The sequence below is a fragment of the Schistocerca gregaria genome, chromosome 1 (assembly GCF_023897955.1).
Source record: "Schistocerca gregaria isolate iqSchGreg1 chromosome 1, iqSchGreg1.2, whole genome shotgun sequence".
In the NCBI taxonomy this organism is placed as follows: Eukaryota; Metazoa; Arthropoda; class Insecta; order Orthoptera; family Acrididae; genus Schistocerca; species Schistocerca gregaria.
Window position 1 is genome coordinate 810613530 of NC_064920.1, and position 20131 is coordinate 810633660.

Sequence of the window (20131 nt, forward strand, 5' to 3'; positions counted from 1 at the left end):
TAGAGCTAGTCTGCAGTGCTCAATGGATTGACCCTTATTGACACTACAAAGATTTACTGGTTGGCACGACGTTCCACACGCCAATTACAGTGACAACACTCACATGTTTCACACAGCCAACAAAGAAATAATGGAACTGTGGTCGACAGTATTTGCTTATAAAACTGACAAATACTTTGTTCAACAAGGCAGAACTTGGAAATTTATAGCTGTGTGTGCTGCTTGGTGTGGAGGATCCTAAGAGAAAATGGGTAGCTCAATGAAAGTACGTCTCAGTAAAGTACTCAGATGCTTGACTATATAGATGAAGAACAACTACAAACCGTACTTTAAATTTTGAAGTCTCCCTGAACTTAAGACCCATTTCTCAAATTGAGGACAAAGTACTCATTTCAGCAGACTTACAGGGCCTGAGCCATTGACTGCATTACACTTGATGAAAGTTTAAATTCTGTCAAAAAGGAGCAGATTATTTCTGGAAGTGCTGGAGTAAGGGGTACCTGAAGCTCTTGCATAATGTTCACCAAGTTAAATGGGCAAACAGAGCAGTGATGAGCATCAAAGTTGGTAATGTTGTACTCCTGCAAAAAGTTCTTCCATGGCACCTGTGAAAGAGGACAAGAGTACAGGAGCTGAAAGAAGGCAGAGACGGAATCTCACACATGGCCATCCTTGTGAGTGTGGATGGATGCACATCACTAGACATGTCCAGCTCTACATACCTCTGGATGTTAAACTGGACGAGAACATGTAGAATCACTGAAATGATGCTTCCACTTTGCATTATACCTATCAATTGTCAATGACGTGTTATATCATCTAACTAATTAATGGAAAAATCTCATATAAAGATGTGAAACAATTGCTAACAAAGAGATAGAGGGCCTGGCCAGTACTTACCTCAGCTCAGTACAGCCAATAGAAACACAAAAAACAACCGAAAATTTAAGTTCCTAGCTTTCGGAATAAATGTTCCTTCATCAGGGAGGAGAGAGGGGAAAGAAAGGGAAGAAGGGAAAGTGGATTTAGTTACTCAGAACCCAGGTTATGAAGCAACAGGGAAAGGAAAACAGGGAGGGTAGCAAGGATGGAGACATGGTTGTCAGAGGGAAGCCACCTCTGACAACCATGCCTCCATCGCAGAGTAGTGAGAGTAGAGGACATGGACAGGGACTGCAGATAGGTGAGAATGTGGGTCAGCTGACGGGCGTACCAAAATAGTCTATGTAGCTTCGATAAATGGTGTGTATGGATGGCACAGTGGTTAATGCAACTACCTAGTAAGCGTCCCAGTCTGGCATACATTTTCATTCTGCACCGCTGACACTGCATAAAGTCCCCATGTAGCTAATAGTATGAGTTCCTTCCCTTTCCTATCCTTTTGTTTCTCTCACACCCTTCACCTTCTTAGTATATCTTCACCTATTGTTGCCTTACTGAAGTATTTTTTGGAGAAGTAGGACTTGAAGTAAATAGCATTTATTCAGCAGAAGCAAGCCATAAAAAATTATATAAAATAGATAATGGCACATATTACAGAAGCCTTTTTAAGGATCTTTGAATTCTTTGGCTCACTTTCCAACACATTTACTACTTAACTGTGATCTTCACAATCAAAACATAGGACACAAAAATAACTGTTGTGTAAACTTTGCCTTCTTGTCTAGCCTTCAGAGTGGAGTTATGTACAATGATACAAAGATATTAAACAAACTCTACCTAACATAAAACAAGAAATTGGAAATACCTACCTGTTCAAAAGAAAATTAAAAAACTTATTAAGCATTTTTTCTACAAATTGTATGAACATGTAGATTCATGGATTGAAAATTTATGTTATGTACATGGCAAGACTCGATCATCCGAGATGTGGATGACCATTTTCTTTGAAAAATCCCAACTTAATCAAATATTTTAAGCTACTAACACAAGGCAAACAGCAACTACTTAATATAAATGAGAAGATAGCAGCTTTTTTTAAATCAAAATAGCAGCTATCTTCAAAATTTGCTTCATTTAAATTGCTCTGGCATTCACGCGAATAGGATTAAGCACTATTGTTAATTCATTATAAAGATTAAGTTTATGTGATTTGATTGTGTACAGCTTTGATCTGATTCAGATCCCTGAACGTTCTTCTAGTTGATTGTACCATGAGTGAATGAAATAAAATGACACCTTTTAGAATCCTTTGCAATTTTTTGTTTGAATCTTGCCTCAGGCATGGATGTGTGTGATGTCCTTAGGTTAGTTAGGTTTAAATAGTTCTAAGTCTAGAGGACTGATGACCTCATATGTTAAGTGCCATAGTGCTCAGAGCCATTTGGGCCATTTTTTTGCAATTTTTGGACAGTGTAATTCATATTTGTTTGATTCACTTCAGCTGCAATTGTATACTTCTACTACTACTGTCTGCCTCAAAACTGACTGAGGAATATCAATGAATTGTTATATTATTTGCCATCTACAAACTTTCTTTTCTGTGCTTCTAAATTCGTACAATATGTGTTCTAATGTATAACACTATCAAATTAACTTGTGAGAGAATTCAACTGCTATGTAAAAATGTACATCCTGTAAAAACTGCATTTTTTAAAAGTATTAATTCATTGTGTGTTTCATTTGACATCTTCTGATGCATATGTTTGGAGTAACCATGCACAATGCAAGTAACAATGAGTTTCCATGTTCTCAGGATTCAACACTTTACTAGTATGTACCGTTGTTGATCAGAGGTTTAGAGAAATCTACCTAGTGATGAATGACTAATATATGCAGCTAGAGTGTGACTTTTCTTCCACTTATATTACCTACATCTGGTCACTTGCAGGGGCAAATACAGAAAGAATTACACACCTCAAAATTCTGTTCCATACCTATATAATTTTCAATCAAATTCATCTATCTACAGAAGTACCAGCTTGGATATCCCAATGTACAAGATGAATTTAAACCTAATAAAAATATTCACAATATTAAAAATTTGTAACGAGATATAACTGTTCATGATACTGGAATTTTAACTTGGACTTATGTCTTATATACTCCAATTGAGCTGTCTGTGTATAATCCATTGGCTTTCAACTTCATCTTGCCACTGCCTGTATCTTCATTCCAAAATCTGCTGAGGATCTCCGAATTATACGGGACATTAATTTTCATTCAGGCATATGGGGTGGGGGATTTACCCCCCAAATGTTTTGCTGTTCACACAGAAGAGTACAGAAATAATATCCCTGTCATCAACACAATGCTGGCATAATTGGAGTGGCACACTGTGTTAGTTCTGTAATGACAAAAGTGAGCTAAAGATGAGGGAACAAAATTAATTTCTGGCACTACGTGTATGAATGACAACAGGCCAACTTCAATCAGTACAAGTAATACATTATTTAAAACCACAGATAGATTGTTTATTTTTTATTTCTGTATGATTTATAATGCATTTTACAGTTACATCTAGTGGTCTGTGTGCAAGATACCACATCTACATACATGACCTTTACAGTGAAAGTTGCATTAGTTAAAGAAAATAATTTTCAACTTCATTAGGTCCACTATTTGGTCTACAGAAGTCAGAATTTAATATTCACATATACCAAGCTATGATTAAGGCTCGCTTAAAATGAGTGTTCATGATGCAAGGAATCAATGATGAGACTAGATCTAAATTTGCAGGATTTAAAAAATCCTTTGGAAAAATGTGTAGGACAGTTTACTAAATGAAGAAGTAAACTCTAAACTTAAAGCATTTAACACAAGTCTTGTAATTTTGAGGCACAATATTAAGGACTTATAAATACTAAAAATAAAGAACCACTATATAGAAATAATGCATATTTAAATGTTACATAAATCATGTACACATCAATCCAATCGAGCCTTTCATGAGCAACCCAAACTGTGTATTTATTCAGAGATATAAAAAAATCACAAAACAGGTCTTAAAACAACATAGAAAAAGGAGACACAGTCAATAAGCCCAATTATCAACTATAATTTTTGCAACTCAACTTTCTGTACACTTTTTGTAATATAATATACAATTTATGTTTATTTTGTGACAACAGGTGTAAAAATGTCTTAAACAAACATCAACAATATTGCTAAGATGGAAAGCAAATATCACATGAAAGATTAAAACTGAAGTAAACCTCGGAATTGAAAGAGAGAAAGTTTCTGTTCACTCTTACAAAGTTTCCAGTCTTATATGATTGCAACTTTGTGTTCCAGCTAACACAGTGTGGGGCATCAACTCCAAATGTTTGTTGCCACAGTGAAGTATTTCTGTTCACTTTGAAAACATACATGCTAGTAACAAAAACATCACAGTATATATCAAAACCTTTTAAATTCATATCACTTGTATGAATATAAGTTCTCTTCTTTCTCAGCCAACTGTGTGTAGTATTTCAACACTTTTCACACTGAGACACAAAATATGCCTTAATTGCAATTGAAATTGTCCTTCAAATATTCATGGCATATATTTTTCAAACATGTGGTATTTATTCCACTCATTGGGTTTTACATCCTGCAACTTCTTCAACAATCAGTCTGTCTATTCATTCTCTCTGTCTCACTTCTAAACAAGAATATGCTTCAGATTAAGCACTTCTGCACAGATATCTGAGAATATTTTGTCTGTGAGATGTTACTGCCCCTAGAAACACAATTTATTTCAAATATAAGTTTCAGTTATAACCATTGAGCACTGATGCCAGTTTCCTTTTCTGGTTTCATCTAAAAGTAACTAAAATTTATACAGTGTGTCAATGCTATGACTTCACTGAAAGATAAAGCAATCAACTAAACCATCATAATAACAAAACCTTTTGATTAAATCATGGTATGTTACTCTGGAACTCTTCATTTCATTACTTTTAAATTATCTATATAAAAACAAAACTATTATAAAAATACTGAGGAACAAAATAATTGACAAATATTTTTTCTGGTGGCTTAAAAATACAAAGACACATTTTAATATTTTAGATGACTTTTGTACTTATCTCTTCCTGTAGCTTACAACAATTATACTTTTTTTCATTTGGTACAGATATGCAAACATGAAATAACTCCTTTATATCCCTGATCCGCTTTTTCTTTCGTCCAAATAATAAATAAGTACATCAATAACAAATATGCATGTGTTGACACCAATGTCAGATAAATTATATTCATTCCCACATCTGCAACAGTGATGCTATATTCCTGCACATTTTTTACAATCAAAATAGTTTCATTCCACATGATTGTACATACTACTCCCAGTAAACTTTTGTCCACATTAAGTGTCCACACAAATGTACCTTTTTGCATTACTTTCAAGTACAAGATGCTGTTGCTACTGAGGAAAAGGAAATAATTTTACTTCTACACTGCAGTTGAAAAGTTTCATTTCACTGCTTTTGGTGTAATATAAAAATAAGCCATCCATTGTTGTCGTAATGATTATCACTTGATGCATGTGGCTGAGAAAAACACATACTAATCAAGGAACAGTTTTCATGGTGATTTGTTTCACCAGTCACTCCTATACTATTTATTCTATGTCATATTCAATTATATAATTATCATTATTAATAATATATAGACTCCAGGAAGTAACAGCAACATTCATTATGAGCAGGGATATACTATTTATGTCAGAAGGGCATTACAGGATATTACCACACTTAAGGGAATATTTTCTTAATTCCTAGTCATTTAAAAGAGCTCAAACATGCAACAAATGACAGTTGGCACCATCTGTCAATTAAAGTATACAGTTATTCAAGATATATACCTTTTTTATTTTAAATTATAATACTCTCTTTCCTCGGAGTTAATGGTGCTAATCTAGAATCCGAAGAGTTTCTTTCCTTTTCCTTCTGTCAACTGTCACACTATCAGCTGATAAGGTACTCTATTCAAATATGGAAACACAAGTGTTCCAGATTACTTCACTTTAAGTATACCAAGTAGATTTATATACATATACACATACAAGTAATCTTCCGTATAACAAGGGCGATATTTTTAATAAACAACATCTGCATATGCTTCCTCCACACTGCACAGCTGAGAGGAATATCCACATTGTCAAGAGACTGTAATACTTTGAGTGGTTACAGTTTTGGATCTTCATTCAACTCTGCTGACTTCCACAATGTTCACTGTCATATATTGTGGTAAGCATTAGCTCATTTACAGTAAAGCACTCTATTTCACTGTAGAGAAACTTTGTGTTTGGCTTTGATTGGATGCCACCCATGAACTGAAAACATCCCTGAAAAGGGAACACAAATATATTTAGTGTGCTGAAAATGATCTTCATACAAATAAGTATTAGTAGAAAAATTAATATAGCATATTTTTATAATAGAAATATTAAAACTTTCTTCCTGGTGACGAGTTTACTGAAATTAACAAATAATATTATTGGACAGATAAAAAATCTACTCACCAACTGGTGGCAGAAAACACAAATAAAAAAAGATAATAATTTGCAAGCTTTCAGAGCCAGTGGCTCCTTCTGCCGGCAGAAGGGTTACAGGGGAAGGAAGAGGGATGAATGAAAAGGACTGGAGAGGTCTAGGAAATGGGGTAGATTTTTAGATTTTGGAATAGTCACACAGAAACACAGGTCATGGGCACTGGATGAGATGAGAAGGAAAGACTGATTTAACCAGTTAAGTCTCCCCTGACCCATGGTTCTAGCTGACTCTTCCAAAATCTACCCCTTTTCCTATACCGCTTCAGTACTTTTCGTTCATCCCTCTTCCTTCCCCTTCAACACTTCTGCCAGGAGAAGGAGCCACTGGCTCCAAAAGCTTGTATAATTATAACATTCTTGTATGTGTATGAACTGCCACTGTTTGATGAGTAGATCTATTACCCATACAATTACATTACATTGTCAAAAATTGATTGTTTTCATTGAAATAGACAAATGAATCACTCTATTTTAATATCTTAAGGACCTGTTGTGCAACTCATCTCAAAAACACACTGACTGAAAAAAATCACAACTCCCAAAAAATAATTAATGTAGAATAATAAAATTTTGGAAGTACATTTGTCTAGGTAAATATTTAGGTGATTAACATTGCGGGATCGCAGGTTAATGTAAATGTGAGTAAGGTATTGCAAATGTGAAATGATGGTACATTAATAACTGTGTAATCACAAGACTGTTAAATGCAAACATGCATGCATTGTGTTTTACAGGTGACACATGTCAATTTGTGGGATGGAGTTCCATGCCTGCTGAACTTGGTCGGTCAATACAGGGACAATTAATGCTGTTTATGCCTAATGCTGGAGTGGTCGTCCGGTGACGTCCCATAGGTGCTTGAATAGTGACAGACATGGTGATCAAGCAGGCCAAGACAATGACACTCTGCAGAGCATGTTGGGTTACAACAGCAGTATCTGGGCAAATATTATCTTGCTGGAAAACATCCCTGGTCATACGAAATCGTATCCCAGACTGTAACTCCAGGTGGAGGTCCAGTGTGTCTAGCACACAGACAAGGTTGGTTGCAGGTCCTCAACTGACCTCCTTGTAACTAACACAGAGCCATCAATGGCACAGAGACAGAACCAGCTTTCATCAGAAAACACAACAGACCACCACCCCATCCTTCAAAGAGCTCTCACTTGACACCACTGAAGTTGCAAATGGCAGTGGTTTGGGGTCAGTGGAATGCACGCTGCAGGGTGTATGGCTTGCAGCTGTCCTTGAGGTAATGGTTGTGTCCCTGTGGTGCCAACTGCTGCTCAGACTACTGCTGCTGCAGGTGCTACACAATGCACCACAGCTGTATGCCGAACATGACAGTCTTTCCTCTCAGAAGTGCCATGTGGCTGAGCGGCGCCCTATCTTCTTGCGACATTTTCATGACCAATGCTGCCAGCAATCATGTACAGTGGCTACATTACTGCCAAGTCTTTCTGCAGTATTGCAGGAAGAACATCTAGCTTCTCATAGCCCTATTACATGACCTCATTCAAACTCAGTGATGTGCCGATAATGGCATCTTTGTCACCTTAAAAGCATTCTTGACTTGCATCAAATCATGACATCCAATCTCAGAGGTAACTAATGTTTATGACAGTTACAGCATGTATTTAAGCAAACCTGATTTGCAACCTCATAGTGATGCTAATACTGCCACTCTTATGCAACTGGTGCAAAATTTGAAGAGACATCCCATTTCAGATGTAGAAACACACCTAACACCTTCGTTTATGTCACAGAACTCCTTCTTGGTGTTCCATTTTTTTCTGTCAGTATATTTACAAAATATAATTACTGCTGCTCTAGATATGTATAGTTCTTCAAAAATATACAGTCATTAAGAATGAGGGGTACACTTCTGAATACACTGGCTCCCCATTTAACTTCAAGCAATAACAAGCAAAACCATAATATTCTCTCATAATGACAACACCTATTTGTTGTATTTGTTCTGAAATACATTTTGATTTCAATATAATTATTAAAACAAAGCTTTCCTTTACATTCTAGAAACTCAATTCAGGAACAGGGCCCACTGCAGGACATGCCATTGCTCACGTCGGGTTGAATAGTGCTTCTAAATTTGTTGCAGATGAGTTGTGTCAGTGAGTTGTCTCTATGATCCAAACAATAAATTAGTTCTACATTCCTAATTAATGGAAGGAGTAAATGTAACATCTCACCATACAGTTGAGGCATCCAAGGCCTGAAAGCTTAGAACATTTTAAATCTTATTTATGTGGAAACTGACCACTCAATGGCTAACTATAATTATATAGTGGGTTGTTGCCGTTCTCCTTGGATTGTTTGTATCCTACCCAAGATTTTCCATTATCATATTTAGTTCCATGTGTACAACAGATTCCTGCCATCCTTTCCATATTTGTGTCTATGTTATGTGTCAAAAACAAACCCATTTTAGATTATCCATGGACAATGGAAAACATAATCATTTATGGTAATCTTGTTTATGTAACTGTTTCACACTCAATGCTGCTACTCTATAGTGAATGGTTAACTCGACTTGCTCTCTCAGTTGTTAGTTTTATGACTTTCCAGTATTGTATTTTATCATCAATACCACAGCTTCATTACAAGATGCTGGCTCCTTTTCATTTCACAAAAAACCTGCTACATTCCAAGTTGTGATCTGTATAACATACTACATAAATGTCTACAGTAAAAACTCCATATAATTTTTTGGAAAATAATGTCCAACCATGAAATTTCCCTCCATCACATGGGGCAAAAGAAAAACCTGACTTTCATATGTCCTTTTAATAACATAAATATTATTTAGCTTTCGTAGCTGATATTGTCCAATGGAAGATATTACCACAACATTAATTTGTCTCTTTTCATAATATATTCTTGCTGTCACAGTCTGTCTTGTTCTCATTGTCCTTTTGAAGCCCTTAATACAACAGCTGTGTTGACAAATGTATGGAGGCATTTTCGAAAAATATTGAACTGTGCCTCTAGTTTCCTTCTAATCTTATTCATTTTTCTGTGTAATTGCGATTCACTTTCATGCATTTTTGCACAACTGTAACAGTTTCTTCAACCTATCTACATTTAAGTTCTTTTCCCAGGAACTGATCCAGTTGACAGTGGTGGTCTTTAGTTACTCACTGTCTTCAAACTGTTGTCCATCTAACTGTTGTTTCTAATGCAAGAAGAATTAATGTTTACTGAGTGAGAAGCTGGGACTACAGTGTAGCTGGCCAATGTTCTCAATAAAAATGTTAAAACTGATCCTTGGTACAGGCAAGATGTGTTTATGCATATTTTCGGTCTCAGCTTGCAATATGTGAGCCTTTCTATGACAACTATGTAAATAGTGGAGTCTCCAACTTTAACAAATTCATCAGCCAGATCACCAATTACCAATTATCTATCAAATGGCCTTGTTTTGTACACTTGCGTGATTTCATCAGTCTGGATACCATTATCTACCTTTTCCTTCACTCATTGCTGTAGGCTCATGTAGTACTTGCAACTCCTGATGACTTTGAGCAGATGTAAATCCTTTTATACACAAGAATTAAAATCATAGCACATGGTTTGCAGCTGACAGTAGTAACCAACCACTTTCAAAGCCACTGTTGTTTGTTTCCACCCATACTCAAACAACTACTGAATTAAAACTATGACTTCTGTGATTTCTTTGTGCACCTTTCATTCTGAGTTGTCAACATTTAAATATTAGCAGATGGCCCTTACTTTTTGAAATGCCTCATACCATGGTAAAATCAAACAATGGAAAATGCATGATGGAATAATGAAAACATTATGAAAAAGATAGATCACTACTCACCATACAGTGGAGACACTCAGTTGCAGACGGTCATGACAAAAAGACTGCTGAACAAGTAAGCTTCTGGCCAAAAGGCTTCTTCTGAAATAGATGACACAGACAAATGACCACCAACTCTGGTTGCAGAGGCCAGCCAGAGACAGTGGTCATGTATACGAGTTGTATTTGCATTAATGTGTGTTGTCTACTTCAGAAGGAGGCCTTTTGGCCAAAAGCTTATTTGTTTAACAGTCTTTTTGTTGTGTCTATCTGTGACTCAACATCTTGACTATAGTGTGTAGCAATTGATCCTTTTCATAATATTGTCACACTATTGTAAATTTACACTTCTGTTGATTAGGATTTTACATACCTGCAGTGGCTAACAACACACTCATTGCTGCAGTATTCATCCTCCCACTCAGAGTTGCTGATAGCAGGGTTGGGACACCCATGGCGGATGCAGGTGTTGGTGCCAGGGCGCAGCTGTGGTGCACCTACAGCTGGCTGCGGCGCTGGTGCAGGCACCGGAGGAGGACCCGCACCTGGCGGTGGGCTTGAAACAACGTGTTCACTGCGTTGGGGCTGGCATGTGCAAAGAGAAAATCCCAAAATGTTGGTTACTTAGACCCAACCATGGAACTACATTCTTTGTGCTTAGTCCTCATACTGTAGGATTCGCAATCACAACTAACTCAACACTATTTAGAGACAGTGTCTTAACTACCAAATACTAGAATAAGAAAACACTATGGCTGAAAGACAAACGAATGATGGGATAAATGGAATTTCTAGATCTTAGAATGATGTCGTGGAAAGTTAAGAATTTGAAAGGTGAAAGCGTAATATATATTCTCATTCTAGAATATTGGGCTGAATCCAAAAGAAAACACAGAATGAAGGGGATAGTTAAAGCATAAAAAATAACAAGGGAAGTTTAGACCAGCTCCTATATAAGTAACCTGAAAATAGAATGTCAAACAGAAGCTGTATCGGAGAATCCTGAAAAGTAAATTATAATGAAGAAAATAGTGTAAATTAGAGCAAAGAATGCACACGACAGTCAGCTTTCACCTTTCTAGTTTGTAAAAATCTGTAATGGGGACGGAGGACCCACAAACCCATGTAATGAAAGAAGTACCCAGGTGCATTCTGTCAGGTACCACACAATCCCTAACAGCAGTTTGAACATTGTTGCTGGTGGTCTTGCTCGTAGTCATTATTATACAAAATACTGAACCAGATCTGCCGGTTAACAGATAAGATAACTGTGCATCTTCTTAATTTGCTCTCCCTTTGATTACACTGTTTCAATGGTGACAGAATCAGCAGAGACCATTGAACAGGTGTAAAGCACAAAAAGAACAACTAAAGGTAAAGAAAGAGTGTTAGACGATGTCATAAAAAGTGCAAAGTATGTACAGGAATCAATTGCATAGGAAAAAATGCCATTCTGGGAAGTCTAGAAATGTTACCAGAGTCTGCTACTGCTTATTTTCTTTCAGCATTTGGTAGTTAAGACTATCTTCTGTCTTGCATAGTGTTAATATTTAGTCTTGAGGCTATTACAAATTTCACTGACAAAATACAGCTTAAACCCAAACACGCAAAGAGTCGCAGAATGGAATCCCATGTCCTCAACTAATCCATTTTCAAAATGCATAGGATTACAAGATAAACATTTTGGGTCTGAAACTTAAATTTTGAAGTAGTGCCCATTGCTAAAACAAAATTAATTTCAAAAGATATCCACCATCAATTTCCAAAGTCTCTATGTGTCTTAATTTTTCCACAGTTACTGTGGAATGTGTGAAATGGTATCAATGAATGTATTACCAACAATAGAGAAACCACACTTTGAAAACTATCTATTTTCGCTATATGGCCAACATTCAAATGATGAGCAGAATGCTCTGAACAAAATAAATGATTACTTTTCTCTAACTAAATTTTAGTGTGACACCTTCTCTAAGGAGCTAAAACTACTGCAAAGCTTTTGATACAGCAGTTTTCGATAGAAAGACATTTGAAATTACAACACTATCAACAATGTTCCATTTGACATTAATAATTTAACTTTTGAAGATAGTGGAGAATCTTCCTCTAACTAAACATTATTGCCCAGATTCCATAATCACTGGCAACTATTACCAACTGCATTTATATTAAAATACTATTTAACTTTTTATGTGTGCCCAAAATAATTTTTTCAAGCCTCCTCTTAGTCCTGTTTGTTATGACTCCCACATACATGAGCATTATTTAGTATGGGTTGCGCAAGTGTACTGCATGCACTCCCCTTTGTAGACTAATTTCATTTCCCCAGTATTTTACCAATGAACCATGTTGCCTAGTACTGTGTCAACCACAGAAGTAGCATAGTCATTAGCAACTGCAGTCTGTTTCACTATGTTTATTTCCTGTTGCGAGTTTTCTTGCTTCAGCAGTACCTTAGTTGCACTATACAACAATGACCTGTATGCTGTTTGCTTATGAACTTTTGGGTGACTTAAGGTTGCAGGTATTGTGGTGCTCGTCATTGTATTTTCCTATAACTTTCAAATGTGCATGTTTTGTTGTGCCTTGTGATATTTATGTACAGAAAGATTGATGCTTTTGTCTCAGATATGTTCCAACACTGTACTAGGTAAAGTGAAGAAATACCCAGAAACAAACCGCACCATAGAAAAAAAAAAAAGACAAAAACAAATGTAAATCTAGCACCCCATATCACAGAAGATTGCAAATATTTTCTAAAACCTCAAAGTAAAATTTGGATTTTCTGCATCTAATAAACAACAACAAAAACTATTACATAACAAAATGTGTAATCATAACCAATATTCAGAAAATGGAACATGCTCAAAGTTCTGATGTTGAGATTTCAACATCAGATATACAGAGCACATCAAAGCCTACAGACATGCATCAGCAATAGCCACACACATACACAACACATGTCACCCATTTGGAAATAAAGAGCAAAAATTAAGTCCATAAAACGGATCTTTTAGAAGAAGTGGAGATATATTCACACTATAAAAAAATGAAGATAAAATATTAAATGAAAAACTGGAAGTCCATCAGTAAACTTATTCAAGTGCTTCTATAGCACACTTAAATAAAAGTAGGGAAACAAAGAAATATGAACCACTGGAAAATATAAAAGCAAATGATGACAAAGATTTTTAAGATCCATCTTAAATGTGTACTGTGTACAGGAAAATGTGGGTGATGTTTAATATGTGTAAGCTTCTGCACAAGTTGAGCACAAGGAGAGCTGAAGTAAAAGTTCTTTCAAGTTTTGCCATTAACTTCTCTATATAGAGTTAAATCATCAATTGAAACTTGCACTTGTCTTTTAGATACTGCAGTAAAGACAGCAGAACAATGCAGCACCTCACACATGAAAAAATCATGAATAAATGGCAAAGCACCCAGAAAATGCACTTGAAGATGTGATTCATTTCACAAACTGCATTGTGCAAAATATAAATAAAAGAAAATCATGACTGGTAGCACAAAAGTTACTTATTAAGAAAAACTACAGCCAGTTTCAGGTCTTCTCTTGTCCATGTATGTTTGACACTAACTTAAGTGCCACTAATAGCCTTTACATATAACAAGAATTTCTTTGGGTTTTGTGAAAGATCTTTTTATAATATTCTGCTACAGTAGTCATTAAAGGTCCCATGCATTACCCGCTTCACAACCAAATGGATTTCATTCAGTGTTACTTTATCTATAGACTTATCTACAGGATTGTTTTACATCTATGCCAAATGAATTAGTTTACTGAAGGACATTCCATACGCAGACAAATTTTATCAATGCAAAATGGGGAACAGTGAATGTTTTTGGACCTGATTAGAGTTCTGAAAGGGAGAAAAAGGCGTGGTCTGGAGAGTAAATGTCTGTGTAAGAGCAAAGTCAGAGGGTAAAAGACTTTTTAATAATGTTATATGTGTATCTTGGCATATGTAATATCTGCTGTATCCTGCTACTAGGAGTGTGAGTGCATCGAGTGTAGTGTCACTGCATGTGTGTGCTTAAAGCAACCGCCAACTGTATTAGTGTGGGACACCACTAGAGGCCGCGTGTAGTCTCTGGTGCGCCACCTACCAGCGACTCGCACATATATACATGCAGAGTAGCACTGATTCACACTCACTATGTTCTTTTAGTTTGTACCACTCACATCAGCTGTCCTGTGTATAGCTTATGTTTCACCTTCTGTATGATTCCTTTGTTGTGTTACGTGCAGAGTCACAAGAGGCTTATTTCCGTTATTGTTCAGAAGCTTATAAATACTTGTATTGGTTTATCGTATTATTTTGTTACTACAAGATTGCAATTGTTTAGTAACCAAATAACATGACCCAAGTAACACAAATATGGCTTTATTCGTAATCTCTGAACAATAACGGAAATAAGCCTCTTGTGACTCCACACGTAACACAACAAGAGAATTATACAGAATGTGAAACATAAGCTATACACAGTACAGGTGATGTGAGCAGTACAAATTAAAAGAACACACCTCAGTAATCGGCACAGTGGAGACCATGTCGAATGCATGCTTCCTACAGGTGGCTTGTAGTGGCTAGCCCCGCACTGATACAGTTTGCAGTTGATTTAAGTACACATGCACAGCAACATTATACTTGGCGCACTCACCTTACATGTGCTAGAAGCAGGATATAGCAATATGCAGTTGCACAATGCTCTTTCAAAAACAATCAATTTTTCCACCTTTTTTTTTTTTTTTTTTTTACAACGAGCCCATCCCCAAAGTTGTTCAAGTGTTCTTTGATCTATACTGTACAGAGTGCTGCTCGTTACCAGTTACAAATAGAAAACTGATTTAGCTTCTCTATGTAAATTTTCTCCATGTCTTGATCACAGAGAGTGTAAAGACACGCATGAATCTGGGACTTCCTTGTCGCAATGCGTATTTTGCATATCTTGCTGTTAAAATCTCTATACTACCCACTGAGGAACATCACATGTTCTACGTCATTTATACCAAGTACCGAGCCCCATCTTAATAATGATCATACTTCTACAATTATCATACTAATCATAATTTTAGTATTACTCTTCACCACAGCCCACTCATGAGATTCAGAATATTTTTCTGAGAAATAGATGTAGAGTTCAATGACACAGAAAAACTTTCAGTGTATAGCTCACTGTTGCTTCATAGCAACAGTGTGCTCAGATTTCCAAATGTGCAACTATATTTCAGTCTGTAGTAATCTACATCAAAATGAAGCTTCTTGACTGAGTAGATGTCTTCAATTGGTATAGCATACTATCTTTATCATAAGCTAGGTACCAATGTTAACAGTACTGAGAAGTTCGCAACTATTGACATGAACCTGAATACCAAAAATTACATTAAAAGTCAATGATTTCAATAATTAAAACCTGTTTATCATATTAAGAAGCTGCTTGGCAGAAATTCCTTCATGGATACTGACCACAAATAATAGTGCAAAATCACTTTTAGTTTTCTCTTCAAGGGAATTCAAAATCACCATTAAGAGAATACAATGCTGTTCAATGAAAACAGATGAAAATGACCTCAATTGGATAATTTGGAACTGAGCAGTTTTCAGATGATATTAAATCCAAATGTTCTTTCTAACTGTAATATGTAATACCAAAGGATGTTGTTATAAAAGTTTCTCCAGTTTTCATGCCTCAAAATGTCTTTTTGTACTCATCATTACCTACAGAGTCATTTATGTCAAATAAGGACATTTATATATTATGCTATGAGACCAGCAGTGTCTTTCCCTCACAGCATAATATGAATGGGGTAAAGTGTAATACATAAAGTTAATTTGTCAGTAGATGGGAAAAAGAGATATTTCCCATGCCGAGAATGTATCTGCACACTGAAGTAAGTTATTGGAAGAATAATCTATTTTCCAAAAATAATATTTTAAAGCTGAATAAATATCTACCAAACAGTTAATCTAGGAAAAGGGCATAGCCTACTTAAAATACTTTCTATTTAGTTGCACCAATTCAGATAATACTTGTCACTTCTTTTGTCAATACTAGTAGGAAATAAGAAACATACAGAAGTAATGCCATTAAACCTAGCTTTTTAAGAAAAGTGGAGATCGTTTCATACTAGATCCCTGGAGAGAATCTTGTAGAAAATTTACCCATTTGCAAGATATTTTCCATGACTCATGAACCCACTGGACTAACAGATTACTTGGCAAAGCAGCTATTTGGAAAACTTTATACAGTTATATGCCCCAAATCAGTTGGTAAGTTTCCCCTCTCACTTTCAGTTTCCAGAAGAGATTTTTCTATTGTTGGTAAAACTGAGGAGAAATCTAGCAAACTATAGTAGTATTTGTATTGCTCCAATTTTAAGGACGATAAGTGCAAGATGTTCAATATTCTGAGAGAAATAGTAGTAAACTATAGGGAAAGATGGACAATATGCAATACACACAAGAACCAATAGGGAACAATAATAATGGAAGATTAAAAAAGTTTAAGACAGGGATACAGTTTTACACGCCTACCATTCAATCTACACATCAAATAAGAAATGATGAAAATAAGAGAAAGGTTCTGAAGTCGGATTAAAATTGTCGCGTATACAAACAGTAATCCAATACTGTAAAATGCTTACACACTGAAACCAGTCATCGTCTAAAGAATTCATATTGTGATCAGAGACTGAAACAAAAAAGCATTTGGGATTAAAATTATGCTGAAACGATATCAATGATAAGACTTGGTGATGACATCACTACATTTATGAAAGTGAAGATGAACAACAGGACCTTTGAGTGGAATGAACTGAATATGGACTGAGGGTAAACTCAAAAAATATGTAAATAAAGAGTAATAGCAGAAATGAGATTTGCTTAAACTTCACAACAAAACTGGAAACCACAAACCACATAAAGTTAAGGAATTCTGCTACCTTCAAGGCAAAATAACGTACGGTGGATGAAGCAATGACATAAAAAGCAGAATAGCACAGGGAAAGTGGGAAATCCTGGCCAAAGAAAATCTACTAGCTTCAATCACAGGCCTCAATCTGAGCAAGAAATTTCTCAGAATATACACTGAAGAACCAAAGAAACTTGTATACCTGCCCAATATCATGTAGGACCCCCACGAGCACACAGAAGAGCCGCAACACGATGTGGTATGGATTCGAATAATGTCTGTAGTAGTGCTCGATGGAACACACTATAAATCCTGCAGGGCTGTCCATAAATCCATAAGAGTATGAGAGGGTGGAAATCTCTTCTGAACAGCACATTGTAAGCCATCCCTGGTATGCTCAATAACGTTCATGTCTGGTGAGTTTGGTGGGCAGTGGAAGTGTTTAAATTCAGAAGAGTGTTCCTGGAACCACCCTGTAGCAATCCTGGATGTGTGGGTGTCACATTTTCCTGATGGAATTTCCCAAGTCTGTTGGAATGAAAAATGGACATGAGTGGATGCAGATGATCGCACAGGATGCTTACATACGTGTCACCTGCCAGAGTTGTATCTAGATATACCAGGGGTCGCATATCACTCCAACTGCACACGCCCCACACCAATGCAGAGTCTCCACCAGCCTGAACAGTCCCCTGCTGACATGCAGGGTCCATGGACTCATGAAATTGTCTCCATACTCGTATATGTTCATCTGTTCGATACAATTTGAAATGAGACTCATCCCCGGCAACACATTTCCAGTCATCAACAGTCCAATGTTGGTGTTGACAGGCCCAGGTGAGGCATAAAGCTTTGTGTCATGCAGTCATCAAGGGTACATGAGTGCAGCTTCAGCTCCAAAAACCCATATTGATGATGTTTCGTTGAATGGTTTGCATGCTAACAGTTGTTGATGTCCCAGCATTGAAATCGGCAGTTTGCAGAAGGATTGCACATATGTCACTTTGAATGATTCTCTTCAGTTGTTGTCAGTCCCGTTCTTGCAGGATCTTTTCCTGGCTGTGGAAATGTCAGAGATTTGATGTTTTGCCGGATTCCTGACATTCACAGTACACTCGTGAAATTGTCGTATGGGAAAATCCCCACTTCACCATTACCTCAGAGACGCTATGTCCCATTGCTCTCGCGCTGACTATAACACTAATTTAAACTCACTTAAATCTTGATAACCTGCCATTGTAACAGCAGTAATCAATCCAACAACTGCACCAGACACTTATTGTCTTACATAGGCACTGCTGACCGCAGCGCTGTATTTTGCCTGTTTCCTTATCTCTGTATTTGAATATGTATGCCTATACCAGTTTCTTTGGCGCTTCAGGGGTTGTTTTCAGCACAGCATTTTATGGTAGTGAATCATGGACTGCAGCCAGGGCAAACCATAACATAAGAATAGTGAGGAATTTGAGATGTGGTGCTGTAGAAGGATGTTAAAAATTAGGTGGACAGGTTAAGATAAGGAATGAGGAAGTTCTCCCAAGAAATACTGAAGAAAAGAACACATGGAAAACAGTGGCATGAAGATGGGATATAGGACTTGTATTAAGATATGATGAAAGTAACTGCAGGAGAAAACAGAGACTGGAATACTTCCAACAAATAATTGAGGATGTGAAGAGAGGAGAGGAGAGAGAATTTCATGATGGGCCACATCCTTCAAGTCAGAAGACTGACAGTCACTTAACACAATTTTTGTCTCTCTCAATGACATGAGAATGTGATAAACCTATGCCAAATTGTGGATTCCACTTTATGCTTTAGGAGCTCTGCAAATACCTGAATGAGATCATTAATAGGTTGTAAAAAGGAATGGCATATCTCCTTCAATAAGACAACACCCGGTACAACACTGTCGTGACCCAATCAGTTTTCTGACTGGTCTGATGTAGCCTGCCCCTCTGTTCTTTCAATTTCTTCATCTCCGGGCAGCATTTGGATTTGCTGATATGATACAATTCATTAGTATAATCACGAGCAAATTGCATGTTCTTCCATGCAGCTCAGGTATTTTAATGGACTACATTTCCAGTGCAGTGATGTAACAGCAAAATCCTTTGTTCTGATATAGAGTAATCCACACATATTATAAAAATGGATGTACATATGATTCACATATCCTCCTAAACTACTGGACCACATTCAACCAAACTTAGTACACATATCATTTACTGCCTGGAATGAGTCACTGTGGGGGTTAGAGTGACCTACTTATCAAAGAGGTGGGGCACAACAAACATTTGTGAAACTTTTTGAGGCTGACATCTCTACAAAATAATTAAAGGGAAATAGTTTATTGTTTACTACATTTTTGCTGGTCACGCATTAAAACCATCACATTGTGAACGATATGTCAATTTATTACTTCTCTACAACTTACGGTATTCCTGACACATTTTGCAGACATTATTCACATACACCACCGAATGCACCAGCAAAATCATATCATTGTACAACACTCTGATCAGGAGATACAACATCATAAACATTGAGCAGCATGAAAACCAAACGGCAGAGTGAAAGTCATTAGAGGTGGAGGTGACATATGGGTACAAATAAGTATGAAGTATATTAAATACATGTGATGTGCATATGTAGGCAAAGTCACAGATGAAAAACTACAACTAAACCCCTTGTTCAATTTCAACCAAGCTTGTTTCACACACTACTTACTATCTGGAAAGAAATACTGTGGGAGGTAAGAATTAGCAACGTTCTACTGAGGTGTGGATGGTAACATGGAAAGAGAATGGGGGGTGGGGGGGGGGGGGAGATAGACAGACAGATAGGAAGGAGAAGGACATGGACACAGATGTGAGGGGGGGGGAGGAGGAGGAGGAGGAGGA

At 36.7% G+C, this 20131-nt stretch overlaps 1 protein-coding gene across 6 annotated transcripts in view; it reads right to left on the reverse strand.

The window, feature by feature from the left end:
• Positions 1-3407: 3407 nt before the first annotated feature.
• Positions 3408-20131, reverse strand: part of LOC126270800 (TOX high mobility group box family member 4-like) — a 451035-nt gene continuing 434311 nt past the window's right edge. For 5 of the 6 annotated variants that reach the window (XM_049974099.1, XM_049974101.1, XM_049974102.1 and 2 more), the window contains 2 exons: positions 10675-10886; positions 3408-6271 (listed from right to left, as the gene is read on the reverse strand). In XM_049974099.1, the coding sequence (XP_049830056.1) occupies positions 6205-6271; positions 10675-10886 (279 nt within the window). In that variant the 3' untranslated portion in view covers positions 3408-6204. Of the gene's footprint in view, positions 6272-10674; positions 10887-20131 lie in introns of those variants that run through there. The other variant, XM_049974103.1, reaches the window with a different exon arrangement.